At 40.3% G+C, this 15689-nt stretch overlaps 1 protein-coding gene across 4 annotated transcripts in view; it reads left to right on the forward strand.

Annotated features, from left to right (window-relative positions):
* Window positions 1-15689, forward strand: part of FIGN (fidgetin, microtubule severing factor) — a 129674-nt gene that overhangs the window by 109929 nt on the left and 4056 nt on the right. For 2 of the 4 annotated variants that reach the window (XM_082691245.1, XM_082691244.1), the window contains one exon: window positions 10659-15689. This exon is cut by the window's right edge and continues 4056 nt beyond it. In XM_082691245.1, the coding sequence (XP_082547371.1) occupies window positions 10667-12913 (2247 nt within the window). In that variant the 5' untranslated portion in view covers window positions 10659-10666 and the 3' untranslated portion in view covers window positions 12914-15689. The other 2 variants (XM_082691243.1, XM_082691242.1) reach the window with 2 other exon arrangements.

Genomic DNA, 15689 nt, shown 5'->3' on the forward strand with positions numbered 1-15689 from the left:
CTAATGACTGGACTGTCATTCACACTGCACTTTTAACAACGTTCTGTTTATCTGGAAATCAGAGCATCCTAATTATATGTGGTGCTCAGGTTTATTTCACCAGACCTTAGGATGGGGCTGGAGGGCGAAGTTGGGAGGCTGTGAGGGGAAGAGGTAAGGGAACTAGTGTTGTTAGTAAGAGCTCTTTACTTCTAATCCTGGACTGTGTTGATTGTATTCGAAAGCAGCTTATCCTCATGCATTGTCTCATATGGAAGAAACAATCCTAAACCTACCTAAACTCATTTCATATGTAGCTTTTTCCACTGCCTTCAGATCAAAGTTATTTTCTTCAGGCTGGACTAAATTATACACAGGTCCCAGGAGTGAAGGACACTGAATTAATGCACTATGTCACCCAGCCCTGACTATAGAATATTTTTATCAAAGTCCAAGACACTATTTTGCTATTGCATTAAAAATTAATGTGCAAATGGCCAAAAAGAGAAAAATGCATAAATAACCTTAACAAATTTTGTCTGTGCTTTTTGCACATTTTAGAGTCACCTTAAGCAGAGTTTTTAAGGAGAATGGTTGAAAAGTTGTATAATATGTAAATCATATTCTATTCCTTTGCCTAATTAAATGAGTGAACCCTCAATCTTAAATAAGAAGTCTCAATGGTCTTTTTTTTTTTTTTTTTAATGTAAACTGTCTTTTTAGAGTAAGGTTCTAGAGGAACACAAAAAAGAGGATGACTGCAAATTTCATCTTACACAAGGTCGTGGAGCTTGGGAGATTCCGAAATTTGTTTATTGACCCATGTCAGCACGGCATGTTGGGCAAAAAGTGAATTCAGTTCGGTTTAAATATAACTAAATTGAACTTTACATGTATATACTTGAAATAGAATACACATGCGCAAATAACTATTTACAAATAGCTACGTCTGTGCGTAATGATTAACATAACATTTTAGGATTGTGATCAAGGAAATTAACCAGCCATGTCATAATTCAAGGTTGGTACCATGCCCGGTTTGTATTAACTGGAAGTGCAAATTTATTTTATATAGCACAACAGTAACTTGAGAATCAACTGGAATAACCTCAGACGTTCAGGACTAAAGTGATGTTGCCTTGGCAGAGACTTTTTTAAAAATAAAGACTCAAATGACAGAAAATGCACGGTACTTTTGGCATGTGGATTTCTTTTTGTGGATCAACCATACAGGCCGATGCTATGAATGTAGCTCGGGGCTTTCAGGTTGTGTTAACCCCGTTTATCCCTGCACGCTACACAGCTCACCTGTTATTTACACACATAAGAGGGTTGATACCGCAGAACAAGGGGAGTGCTCTGTTGTGACACAGAGCATACATATTCATTAGCCCGGGCAGTCCCCATGGACATATGTGGTATGTCCTGATGATCTTTGTATGACAAAAAGAACCGGGGGGAAGGGTAGATGGCTGTAATGGACTGAAAAGGTATATGGGAAAAGGGAAGAGACAGCATAAGAAATGAAAGGCCATAAAGGAACAACTTTAAAGGTTACCTACAATGCACTCTTTAAGCTGATTACAAATTATCTAAACACATTCACATAGGTAGAATAAACAAAATATCTAACTTAACATGGAAGAATCAGTCCTTTTACCTAGTAACCCTCAAACTCTTTCCCGTGAAATAGTTGATGACGCCTGACACTAAATATTAAGATTCAGAGTGTGGATCATTTGCATATTTTAAATTGTTGTATGTATATGCGTAGCCTTGTATTCTTTGGACTTAACTGTGGTTATACACAGGATATACACAGACTTTTGGATACTGTTTGTTTACTTGACTTAGGTTAGTATTCAAAAATTTGTACACATAAACTTTTGTAAAACCCAACCCTTACCAAAAAACCCCAAACAAAAAGTCTGAATTGTGATTTTAAAATAGACTGATTTAGTGTGAGCGTGATTGTATTTTCATTTGAATACTTGGATTTAAGTTTAGGAAATTTTAGGACACCCCCCTAACAGGAAAAAATACTTACTTGAATTATGAATTCCTGGGTTGCTTTAAGTGATAGGCTGTCCATCCTGATCATATATTAAATATAAACTCGGTGGACTAAAAGGGATACTACAGTCATCAGTGTAATTTGCTTTGCAGAAGTGCTCTAGCATTCATCCTTATAAATGGAAGCCATCCTCTTATATATGTTTTACACATTATGACCTATCAGACCAATGCCTACCAGTTTTTCTCAGTATGAAATATTGGCAAAATAGTCATCTTTATACTGAGTCACATTTTGAGGAGTATTTTGTTGCTGTGAATAAAATCTAATGTATTTTAGGGAAACTGACTCAGATCATAAGCCACACACAAATTTAACTGAAGGACAGAATATATATCATTCTAGTCTAAGTCGTGATGCCCATAATATTGAACACAGGTTCTTACTAGGCCCAAAATGATGACATGTAGAATAAGATCAGTTGCTTACCCAGACAACATCCTCTCTAAGATATAGAAAGCATAACTTGGAATAACTTAAACAGTCTCTCAAAAGTTGTACTAAAGCTCCTGACTGACCTAGAGGGGAAGCTTTACAATTTAAAGAAGCTTTGGTTTGTGGTTTCAGTACCCATGGCATACTCAAAGGAGCATATTAGGAATGGTGGGAATTGACATAGGGAATAGGCAAAATAACTAGAAAAAGTATCTGACAAATCAGAGCAACGGGGGAAACAGTGAAATGCAATGTGGAAACCAACTTTTTAAAAAATCATTATTCATCATCCTACACTAAGGACACTGAATCAACAAGAAAATGTCTACCATTTTCCCTATGTTCTGATTAAGAAGACAGGAATGCATATATACGTGTGTGTGTATGTGTATATCTAAACACACATACATATATATATGTATTACGTATATATATATACGTTTTATGTGTGTGTGTGTGTATAAAAATATATAAATAAAAGTATTTAGGATTTTTTTTTTCCTAAAGATACTACTTGTTCAAGTTTTAGAGCACTATACTTGCTAGTTTCCAAAAAATGTACTTAAGTGTAAAAGCTGGCTTGAAGCTTCTAAATGTAGTCACAGATTTGATTGTTTACATCACTGATCAGTACCATTGAAGTACTGGATGTTATAATGGGGAGTGGGGACGGTGTGACAAAGTAGAGAAGGCTGCCGTGTCCAAAGTGGGCAGCTGGCTTTCAGATGCAGTCAGTTGTTGCCAGGCAAGAATGAGATCTGGTCGTCTAAGAGCATTCAGCTTGTCTTGAAAAATAGGAAATATAGAAATAGAGAATCTTTTTATAAAGTCACTGATTTTTAAAACCCTGTGCTGGCCAACAAAAGCTGGTTGCAGACTCTCTGCTGCCCTCAGGTAGTGATGTGGCAATTTCTCTACATTAGAGGGTGAGGTATTAGAACTATATTTACTAAGGGCCATTTAGCCAGAAATGCCTTTGTGGTTCTTAAAAAGGATCGCTTTATGCAAATATGGTGAAATGGGAGGAGGGAGTAATTTGCTTCAAAATGTATTATAATTTGGAGTCTTGAGGTGTGAAAGTGTGATTTAAAGAGAAAAATCATTTGACAGTATTGCTATATAATTAGAATATCTTATTTCGAGACTGCAAGTTTTGAGAACATTCTTAACTGGATTTAAACCTCTAAGTACTTTATTTCTTACTTGTAGTCTCTGCAACGTTGAGTAACAAGTAACATTTAAAATAAATAAAATACTATGAAAACATCTGGAATCGAAAATATTTGAATTTCTGACATCTTTTGGTAAGCTCATGCTCTGTATTTTGCTGAGTATGAAAGAATTTTTACACCTTCCTTATAACCAACATTCCCACTGGAAAATTTCCTTTTCAGTAGATGTCTTGAGGTGGAAAAAAAAGTGATTTATAAATTCTAGGAATGATCTTACTTTTTTTCTGTCTAGTCAGTTTTGTTTTGTGCTTAATGCTCTTGTATTTTTTTTTTTTAAGAATAAGAACTAATTGTATAGCAGTTCACAGTTGGAAGAGATATTCAATGCATATCATCACTTTAGGTAATCTTATTAAGAATCCAGTACGATATATGATACCATGAGGGTCTACGTTTTATGGCTGAGAAAAGTGAGTTCGATGTGCTTAAGTGACTTCCCCAGGGTTAGAACAAATAAGCAATGGCATGAGCAGAGCCAGGGGTCTGATTCCCAAGCTTGGGACATTCACTCTTCAGACAAAATTCTACAACCTTCTCTATGTTTCCATCAGTCCCTTTCTATCCCACCAAGCTAGCAGTGCCTCCAAATAAAACACTGTGTTAGGCAGAATAGCTCTCTACGCCACAGGACACCACAGTAAGTGAAGTACCGAACTATGACGGAGACTTTCGGGATTGGGGACTAGGTCACTTTAAAGTTCCCTTAGTCTCTACAATCAAAGAAAATTTAGAATGTGAAATTACAAAAGAAGACAGAAAGCTGAAAAAGTTTCATTGGCTGATAAACAGATTCCCTTGACTTATAATTCTTAGACCCGAACCCCAGTATATATGGAGGGCCCTCAAGTCAGCGACTAAATAAACTGAGTTAGCTCCTAGTTAGCTGGTAAAGGGCTTCTCATTTTGGGTGTTCTGAAGGTGAACCAGATGGAAGAGATGAAAGGGAACATGTCAGGTCTGTGCTCTTGCCCCGCACTTTTAGATATGGCCTCACATTTTCAGGCTGGGAATTATCAGGACATGGGCCAAGGAAGATTCCAGATCAAATGGGTTAGTGTGGGGAAAACGAGACACTGCTGTGTGGGCCTCAGCTTCTGAGGGTGAGGCTGCAGACGGAGAGTACTACTGGGTCTGCTCCAACGTTTCATTCGCTCTCCGCCCCCAGGAAGGATCATGGTGAGGGGAGACTGCGCCGGGCCAGCGTTCACTGCAGCAGGTTTGTAGGTGCTCTCTCAAAGCATTTCGCTGCATCCATCTGTATTTTTAGCCAATGAATTTGCTATTCTCTTCCTGAAATTTTTAGTGTTCTGTGTGTTAGTTCTGCCATTCCTTAAAAGATGATGAATCTGTAGTGTTAGGCTGAGGGGACTGTAAACAATTGAATATATTCAAGTTGACCCTTGAGCAATGCAGGTTTTGAAAATCCGCGTGTAACTTTCGACTCCCTGAAAATGTCACAGCCTACTCTTGGCCACAAGCCTTACCAATGGTGTAAACAGTCGATCAACACGTATTTCATAGGTCATGTGTATTATATACTGTATTCTTTTTTTTTAAGATTGTATTTATTTATTTGACAGACCAAGATCACAAGCAGGCAGAGAGGCAGGCAGGGGGGGGGGGGGAGCAGGCTCCCTGCTGAGCAGGGAGCCCGATTCAGGGCTCAATCCCATGACTCTGAGATCATGACCTGAGCCGAAGGCAGAGGTTTAACCCACTGAGCCACCCAGGCATCCCTATACTGTATTCTTATGATAAAGGCAGCTCTACACAGGCAAGCAAATACCATGAAGAAAATCGTAAGAGGAAATAACATCGGCAGTATTGTCATGTGTTTACCCCCCCAAAATCTGCATATAAGTGGACCCACGTAATTCAAAGCTGTGTTGTTCTGGGGTCAACTGTACTTTGTTATATTTACCCCAGGAGCGATTGCTTTCTAGAGACAACATGGGTACCGATGCTATTGGATTTTTTAAAAACATATTTAAATAAATGATGGTGAAAAGTTCAGAGGTACCATGGCCCAAGGGAATGTAACAGGTGTAGTGACGTCGTGCGGTCCTGTGTGAGCATGTGTAGCTCTCCTAGAGCCGGCAAGCCTTCCAGGCCTGCAGCTGTTTGCCTCAGGTCCCGCCCTTAGAAGTGTGAGAAAACCTGCAGATGAGGGCAGCGTCCCTAGCAGCCAGAATGACCCTGTGTGAACCTTGTAGAAGGAACCGCTTTTTTAGACCAGATGAACTGCTGAGCGGCATCGGGGTGTTAGGTAGGGGCGGGGGTCGGGTAGTGAGGGCCTTAGATTAGTATATCCAGGAATGTGTGCTAAAAATAGATTCCAGAGGCTTAGTCTCCTCTTTCAGATTTCCTCCCATTCTGAAAGTTGTTTTTATATCTTTCATTTTTCTGGGTAACAGCTTCTCAATCGTTTTGAAGCGAGGACACAAGGATGTCACAGTTGTGTCGTTTCAAAACAGTTAAAGAACAAAATAGAGCAAGTAAAGCAATGAGGCCGCAACTAGTTAGTAATTATTAACCTGAGTTATAAAGTGGTCAGAAATGATAAGAAAGGAAAGTGGTATCCAAACCATCCAGTTTTATGGGAAATACAGACTTGTTCATTTATATCTACATAACTTCATCCTATGGCAATGAAATAACAAATGCTCAGGCTTTGTACCGTAGTGCCTCTCACTGTGGTATAAAAAAGTATGTTAACGTCTCTTAAAAGCAATTTTCTATTAAATTACATATTTTAAAAACAAACACATTGCATTGTGAAATTTGCTGGCTATATTAAGAATTTCCTGATCCTTTCAAAAATAAAAATTGATGTTTTGGAACAATTCTTCAATTATCTTTAAGAACTATTTTTCTTACTTTCCACTGTTTTCTGAATTTTTATTGGACCTATTTAAGCTATTTCTAAACAGCAGTGAAAGTTATTGTTGTGGATTCATGTTTCTAAGAGTGTTAAAACAGTATTGTTTCTGAGATTTCTCCCTGCATGTTCCAGAGAGAAACCATATAAAAGCTGCTTTTAAAACCCACCTTATTATCTGCGTGCAAAGTTAAGTGACACGCCCATGCTGCTTCCGACATGTCTAGAACAGCAATACAGTCAAATGGAGCATGATTTTTTTGTTCAAAGAACATTTGGCTCTACATTTTTCTTCCATTCCACACCAGAAATATCACCACCAATAAACAGAACAACAATAACAACAACAAGTTTGGTTCTCCTTCTGATTAGCATTAAATAAAATTCAAGAGACTGATGAGAAAGCTCTCTGTGCTCCCAAGGCCAAGACAATCTCCTCAACACCAGCTTTTTCAGCTCCTACTGATAGTAAGAACTAGCTTATGCTTAACTATTAACTATTATGCTTTAGAGTTACATTAATGATTTCAAAACACGGGATAAGTACTCGTGTTCCAGGGGATGTGAATAATTCTGTTCCCAAAGCTCACTTTTGCCTTTCGCAGCCCTGCTAAGGTGATTATTAGTTAGTATGCATCAATAAATAAAGTTGCAGTTATCTTGGTAAGCACATCCAAAAATAGCATGAGAATCCAAAGGTAATGGTATAGCCAGTAATTGTCCCAAGTCAATAATTTTGATAGGATCGTTGCTTAATTTCAGATTGAAACAGAAATATTAGGAAATGTATTAGTTTTGCTAGGGTTAAACTCCTCAGACTTACAGAGTGACAATGACCAACCTTTTTAATGTAAACTTTACATTCCTGTCTTTTACCGTGATTATACCTTACTAAAACCATTTTTTGCACACCTTTTGTAAATGCTTAACTTAGGAGAAAAAGATTTTAAGCCTGTAAGAGGGAAGGGTGCCCTTTTTTGTTTGTTTTTCCAGTAATTATTCTAAACTAGAGCAGTTTCATTTTTTAAAATGGGCTTTTATCATGTTTGTCGTGTGTGTTAGCCATGCCTTTTAGTGTGTATGTGTGTCATGTTGTGTTTGTGGTAAATTCCATTTCCTGTGACTCCCAAATATTTTTGGAGGCCTCCTTTCAAGACAATTATTCATGTTTCTTCTGTCTCAATCTCATCAAATGTCCACTCAGAGAATATGAGCATTCTTATTTTCTCAACTCTGTATTTGATAATCTTTTAAAGAAAAAATTCTAATAGAAATTCCCTGGAAATAATTTACAGGACTAATGAATTTTTAGGTCTTTTAGACAGTCCTACATTAGAGTCACATTAATATTCTTTCCTTTTTATAAGGCTTGAAGTAAATCCCATGACACAAGAAGAATTTAGATACTGATTACTTGCGATTGGTTCCTGGTGATTTGCTCTTAATAATTTCCAGTTGAATTTAATGAAAGTATGATTCCTGAAATGCTGCTTCATTAAAATTGCATCTTTTCCCCTTTAAGTGTGGTTTTGGTCATTTCACCCATTCTGCGATGTGTTTTCCTCCCCCCCCCCCAACCCCCTTCAAAAGGAATGACTGAGAAAGCAGAAACAATTAAGAATATCACTTTAGTTCCTCCTAGAACTCACCCCCAGATTTTCTCGGACTGAAATGGTACAAGCTGTACTTCATCAGGATTTTACTTTTTTTCTTTTTTTTCCAATTGATGAAACTAGTTTTTTTAAATCGAGTTTTAAAAGAGAAACATATGAAGATTTGGGAGGAGTAAGGAAAAGGAAATTGAAGAAAGAATCTGTTGCATATCCAAGTGAAGTAAGGTCTTTCCTATTTTTATTTAAAAAAATAGAGAGCTTGATTAAGTTATACTGTGCAGCATTCAGACTTAATTTAACTGAGATGGTGATTTGCAAATGAATATCTACATGGATCCTTTTAAAAAATCCAAATGCAAATGAGTACCACTGCAGTAAAATATATTTGCAAATGAATCCTGTTGCTTTATTCATTTATTGTGTAATTACTGCAATCCTTCCCACCTTGTTTTCAGTATTTCTTAATCATTAAGTCGGAAGCATGACAGCAGTGCCAGCCCTGGCATGATTCTCTTTGACTAAAACCTTGTAAATTAACACAATTAGCACAGCATCATCCTGCTAATTAACTTCCAGTGTCTGGTGCAGTGGTTTTGCAAACAAGGAAGAGGGAGTCAGGAGGGAATCAACATGCCATTCTGTTACCAAACTCTGGGCTGTGTTCAGTTTAGCTCCGGAAGTCAAAGCTGGCCATGTCAGAAGCCAGAGTCTGGGAATGAAGAGCTAAAGGGGTTAGAGGAGGAAGGCGGAAGGGTGTAGGAGCTGTCAAAATAGACGGCAGTAATTCAGCAGGGAGCTGATGCCACAGACGCCTCATTCAGGCCAGGCCCCCTTCTTATCAAGGGATCTCTGCCAGAAGGCATAAGGCAGTTTATAAAATTCACTTTGGGTAGTACAAAGGAGTTGAAGGAGACCTATTTGAAATAGCCCTACCGGAATCGGAAGTGTTTGGATGAAGCAGAGATTAGGATGAGGTGAGCCAGCCCTGGGAGGCAAAACAGGGTTCCCACGCTCTACTGTAATGAAGTGTACGAAGTGTAGGTACGTCCTCCAGGGGATGTTCTAAATCCCCTTGGGCACTGGTTCCCTAATCTGTGAAATAAGGTAATTTCTAAAGTCTCTTTAAACTTTAAAATTCAAATGACTCTCTGATTCTAACCAAGAAAATACTCTGTTTTTACAGTTTGCTACTTAAGTCACCTTGCTTCAGTTAGTAATCTAGCAGGTGATCGACTCACCCATAGCATCTCATTATCTAGCTGTGCTCCTTGACTTTATGCCACACACACACACTGTTTCCCACAGAAATCTGAAGAGAATCCCCATTTTCTCCCTCTTCTCTCCTCTTAATACTCCCTTTCACCTGTTTGCTCCCTCCCTGCCTGCCCATCTGCCCGCCTTCCTTCCTTTCTTCCTTCCTCTCTCCGCCCCATAGATGTACACATATATACAAACACACATAATAGGTGTACGTAAAGATATATGTGCGTGTGTATATATATGTATATATACATATATAAATGCGTATGTATTCACCCCTCTTAGTAAAGCAGAGGGAAGGATTATAGGGGAAGGAGGGAGATTGCCAGCTGGTCTAAGACCGACAGACAAGTGATACTTGTTTTTTTTTTCAGAGACTCAACAACAGAACTGAGAGGCAGAAAGGAGCCAGTTGTAATTCATACCGAGTTGTAGGCTTTGTGCGATGAAAGCGATGGAGCGCTGCCTGGGAGATTGCTTTGCTGCACTCCACGAAGCAGATTTGAAACTGTCGTGGAGCACTTTAGATGAGAGTTGGATTATGGAATGACCTGCTATGTCTGTGTCATATTGTTCTGCGCAGGGAGCATTATACTGTGCTAACTAGGTGTTCAGTACCAAATAAGAGAGGGGTCCTAGATGTGATCTGTCAGCTGTGTCTCATTTTTATATTGGTTAAAATATAAAACAGAAACTCTGATGTGAAGAGACAGGGTGGCTCGATATTGCTCCTGTTAATAGTATCACGTGCCTCCTAGTTAAAAGATATGCATATTTCATCGTAAGAACCTGTGATCGGATTCTAATTTGACGGGAATGTGTGTGTACATATATATATGTGTGTGTGTGTGTGTGTTCCTGTGTTGCTCAGCGAGTAACTTGCTAAGCTTAATGGAAATCGATGTGCTTATTACTTTAAAAAACGAACAAAGAATGAGGTCTTCTGCAGGGTTTTTGTGTAAATTCGGTTTCCTTTTTACACAGGACTGAAATCCAGTCCGTTTTAAAGTGTCCACACTGTACAGGTCCCAGTGGACAGCTCTCACTGTGGGAATTCCTTGTAACAACTCCATCATTAATGGAAGCTAACAGGTTACCAAAGAATTTAGGGAAAAGCTTTCTCGCACATCTGACGAGTATCTCGGTAAATTAACTTTCCTCCCCCCTCCCCCTGCCCAAATCTGCAGGCTTGAAGATGCAGTGGACGCCGGAGCATGCCCAGTGGCCAGAACAGCACTTTGACATCACCTCAACCACTCGGTCTCCTGCCCACAAAGTGGAAGCCTACAGAGGTCATCTGCAGCGCACGTATCAGTACGCCTGGGCGAATGACGACATTTCTGCTCTGACTGCATCCAACCTACTCAAAAAATACGCAGAGAAGTATTCTGGCATTTTAGAGGGCCCCGTGGACCGCCCCGTCCTCAGCAACTACTCGGATGCCCCATCCGGCCTCGTGAACGGTCGGAAAAATGAAAGCGAACCCTGGCAGCCTTCCTTGAATTCCGAAGCTGTTTATCCCATGAACTGTGTTCCGGATGTTATCGCGGCCAGCAAAGCCGGAGTCAGTTCAGCCCTCCCTCCAGCAGACGTCTCTGCGAGCATAGGGAGCTCCCCCGGGGTGGCCAGCAACCTGACCGAGCCGAGCTATTCGAGCAGCACCTGTGGGAGCCACACCGTCCCCAGTCTCCACGCAGGGCTCCCCTCTCAGGAATATGCCCCGGGATACAACGGATCGTATTTGCATTCTACTTACAGTAGCCAGCCGGCACCTGCACTTCCCTCCCCCCACCCTTCTCCTTTGCATAGCTCCGGGCTCCTCCAGCCGCCGCCACCGCCGCCTCCGCCACCAGCCCTGGTCCCGGGCTACAATGGGACTTCTAACCTCCCCAGTTACAGCTATCCCTCTGCTAGCTATCCTCCTCAGACTGCTGTGGGATCCGGGTACAGCCCCGGCGGCGCGCCTCCTCCTCCTTCAGCGTACCTGCCTTCAGGAATCCCCGCTCCTACCCCGCTGCCCCCCACTACTGTTCCTGGCTACACCTACCAGGGCCATGGTCTGACTCCCATTGCACCCTCGGCTCTGACAAACAGTTCGGCAAGTTCCCTCAAAAGGAAAGCTTTCTATATGGCAGGGCAAGGAGACATGGACTCCAGTTACGGAAACTACAGCTATGGCCAACAGAGATCTACGCAGAGTCCTATGTACAGAATGCCCGACAACAGCATTTCAAACTCAAATCGGGGGAATGGCTTTGACAGAAGTGCTGAAACATCGTCCTTGGCATTTAAGCCAACGAAGCAGCTAATGTCCTCTGAACAGCAAAGGAAATTCAGCAGCCAGTCCAGTAGGGCTCTGACCCCTCCTTCCTATAGTACTGCTAAAAATTCATTGGGATCAAGATCCAGTGAATCCTTTGGGAAGTACACGTCGCCGGTAATGAGTGAGCATGGGGACGAGCACAGGCAGCTCCTCTCTCACCCAATGCAAGGCCCTGGACTCCGGGCAGCTACCTCATCCAACCACTCTGTAGACGAGCAACTGAAGAATACGGACAGCCACCTCATTGACCTGGTAACCAATGAGATTATCACCCAAGGACCCCCGGTGGACTGGAATGACATTGCTGGTCTCGACCTGGTAAAGGCTGTCATTAAAGAGGAAGTTTTATGGCCGGTGTTGAGGTCAGACGCGTTCAGTGGACTGACGGCCTCACCTCGGAGCATCCTTTTATTTGGACCTCGGGGCACAGGCAAAACATTATTGGGCCGATGCATAGCTAGTCAGCTGGGGGCCACCTTTTTCAAAATCGCCGGTTCTGGACTCGTTGCCAAGTGGTTAGGAGAAGCAGAAAAAATTATCCACGCCTCTTTTCTCGTGGCCAGGTGTCGCCAGCCCTCGGTGATTTTTGTCAGTGACATTGACATGCTTCTCTCCTCTCAAGTGAGCGAGGAACACAGTCCAGTCAATCGGATGAGAACGGAATTTCTGATGCAGCTGGACACTGTACTAACTTCAGCTGAGGACCAAATCGTAGTAATTTGTGCCACCAGTAAACCAGAAGAAATAGATGAATCTCTTCGGAGGTACTTCATGAAACGACTTTTAATCCCACTTCCTGACAGCACAGCGAGGCACCAGATAATAGTACAACTGCTCTCACAGCACAATTACTGTCTCAATGACAAGGAGTTTGCACTGCTCGTCCAGCGCACAGAAGGCTTTTCTGGACTAGACGTGGCTCATTTGTGTCAGGAAGCAGCGGTGGGCCCCCTCCATACCATGCCAGCCACAGACCTTTCAGCCATCATACCCAGCCAGTTGAGGCCCGTTACATATCAAGACTTTGAAAATGCTTTCTGCAAGATTCAGCCTAGCATATCTCAAAAAGAGCTTGATATGTATGTTGAATGGAACAAAATGTTTGGTTGCAGTCAGTGATAACTTCTTTAAAAAAAAAAATGTAATGAATGTTGGCACACACGCATAAAACCTGCTACATAGGGTCTAGAGCCCCTTTCCAGTAGTGTTTAAATCGCAAAGGGTACTGGGGAAGATGACGATTGAGTTGCATCTTTAGAGTCAGGGTAGATTTGGAGGAAAAAAAAAAAAAAAAACGCATCGAATGAGAGCTTCTGATTTGAGAGCCCCAGAGGACAGAAAGCATCTGTTGACACTCAGTTCAGTTCAAGCTAGACAACACTCACCAAGGAGCAAGGTGCAAGTGTGTTGATTTCAGAAGGACATGAACCTCGTGTGTTGATTCCATTCTGCTGTTCTCGAGATTTAGTTGCTGTCAAGTGCCTGGAGTGGTGCTTTATTTTTTGTTTGCCTCACAATTACATTGGTGGCATGTGCTAATATAAAGAGCTTTAACTTCAAACATTATTGGACTAAAGAGATGAACGGTTGTGTGACGACAGAAAACCAGATTTTTGCCATTTTAAGAGCAACAGTATTCCTCAATCCTGTCTGTTCTGCAGTATTAAGCTAAGAACAGGTAAAACAGGGTAACGGTAATCTGGACCTTAATTTCTGCGGTTCATTTCTTTTAATGTTCTTGTCTGCAAAAACTCAGGAAAGCGATTGTGATTTGTACAGTACCTCAAAGGAATGTGTTGAAAGCACTATGTACTGCTGAGAGTAATGGGATAGGCTTCAATGTTACTTTATATTAAAAATGTATGTTTACCTCAACAATTGGAAAATAGCAAGGAAAATTACTTTGAATGTATCCGGAAAAATACTGACGTGTGATACAACTGAATATTTACATTTAAAGTAGAAATGGAAGGATTTTTTTTAAAAAAAAGATTCTTTTACTAATTATGGGGAATTAACCAGAGCAGAATAATTCTTTATGTCAAAAACTGCAAGAGTTCTTCGTACATTGCTCCTTGATAATGAAGTGAAAATGTTCTTAAAAGGTACACTGGTTAATGGAAAGCTACTTATTCAGTTCATGTTAGTGTCTAGAACACTCGGCCACAAGACCTGCTTAGGACCCTGAAAGTCACAGTACCTAAAAACTAGGACTGCCTTTTACTGCATTGGTGGTGGTGGTAGTTTGCGAGTTCTCTCTTCAAACTGCTGGGAATGGTGTCCTTCTATTCACTAATCTAGCTTATAGGCTTGCCGTGCTGTTTGATAGAATGCAGAAGATAGCAAGCAAAAACAAGCAAATACAAAACCCACCAACCAACTTCTCTATATCCACAAAGAACATCTACATCCCCTCTCCTTTTTGACTCCTCTCTTCTCAGTGCAATTTTGCTTCTCATTTTGAAATCTTCTGGGCTCTAGTGCTCCCACATTCATTTCTACCTCAGTTTTGTTATATTTCTCTTGGAGAGTAAAACAGAAAATTGGAAGTGGACACACACGCGCGCGCACATGCGCACACACACAACTCTATCTTGTCAAGCACGTTACTTTGTTTTCTCTCTTTTCCCATAAATCTAGTTTCCAAAAACATCAGTCTTATGCTTGCTTCTGCCTGAGTCCACCCCCACCCCCAGAATATGTGGTATTTTTCTTAATTTTCCATTCTTCTCCTGCTCCCCCTCCCCAAGTTGTTCTTTGTATCCTTTAATGCTTTATGTGCAACTTTTCATTGATAGCTAACTGACGTTCGGCAATGCCTCTGAACAGACAGTGTAGGCTGTAGCTTTCCAGAGCCACTGCCCGTGCATAAGCAGAACAGCCTGGCTTTTTGAATGTATTTTTCCTGTTTTTTTTTTTTTCCTTCCTTTTTTTTTAGTTGAGAGATGCAGTAACAAAACTGTTGCAAAGCACTGGCATTTTATGTATTCAAAAAGTGGTGTACATTTTTTAAAAACTTAAATAAATGCAATGAGAAGCCCCAAGAAAGCTCTTTCTGTTATTGTTTTTTTTTCCTTCAAAAATTTTGACTGATTTCATTCACAATGTCAAATTCTCTGAACACTTAACATAGAGAAAGCTAATGAAGGACGTCATCATATATCTGAAATTTTATGATGCTTAATCATCGCTCCCCTTTTTTCGTATTTTTCATGTTGCAAAAAACTGAGCAAATGAACCAAAATTTAATTTACTGTGATATTCTATCAATTAAAACTGTGCTTACATATAAATATTCCATATTAAAAAGCAGTGCCTTTCATTAAGGATACAAAAAATGATATTTAAATATGTCCTCTGCTTTTCACGAGTGAACAAATGCTATAATCGTGTTCTGGCTCTACCCTGCACATCTCTTATTGTAAGGAAATTCTAATATCCTCATTAACTTGTAGGTTCGTATTGATCTCACTGACAAGTTTACTTTTGCACAGTGCTGACCTATTTTCTGTCTTTTAGACATTACATTTCATTTCCGCCAACATGCTGTGTTCACTTGAAAGCAACTGGCAAGTTTTGACAAACCCAGTCTTATTTAGACAACTTTGGAAAATTCAATATTGACCCACATTTTTGTGTCTAGTATGAGTTAATGCCAAATATGACTGCACTATTGTAATTTATACTCATTTATAAAACTGAAAATAAATTAAAAGTCATCTGTATTGGCTTTTAGCTTTAAGTGACTTCAAAATTACTTTGAGATAGGAGTGGTCAAAAATCCATGTATTTAGGCAGAAGCTGAAGTCTTGTGTGAATTTCATTTAGCCTCATGAATTCTTGGATTTGATCTCTTAGGAAATTGGGCATGCTGAAGAAATGAAGATCTGTTGGG

Source organism: Mustela nivalis (genome assembly GCF_964662115.1).
Source record: "Mustela nivalis genome assembly, chromosome: 11".
In the NCBI taxonomy this organism is placed as follows: Eukaryota; Metazoa; Chordata; class Mammalia; order Carnivora; family Mustelidae; genus Mustela; species Mustela nivalis.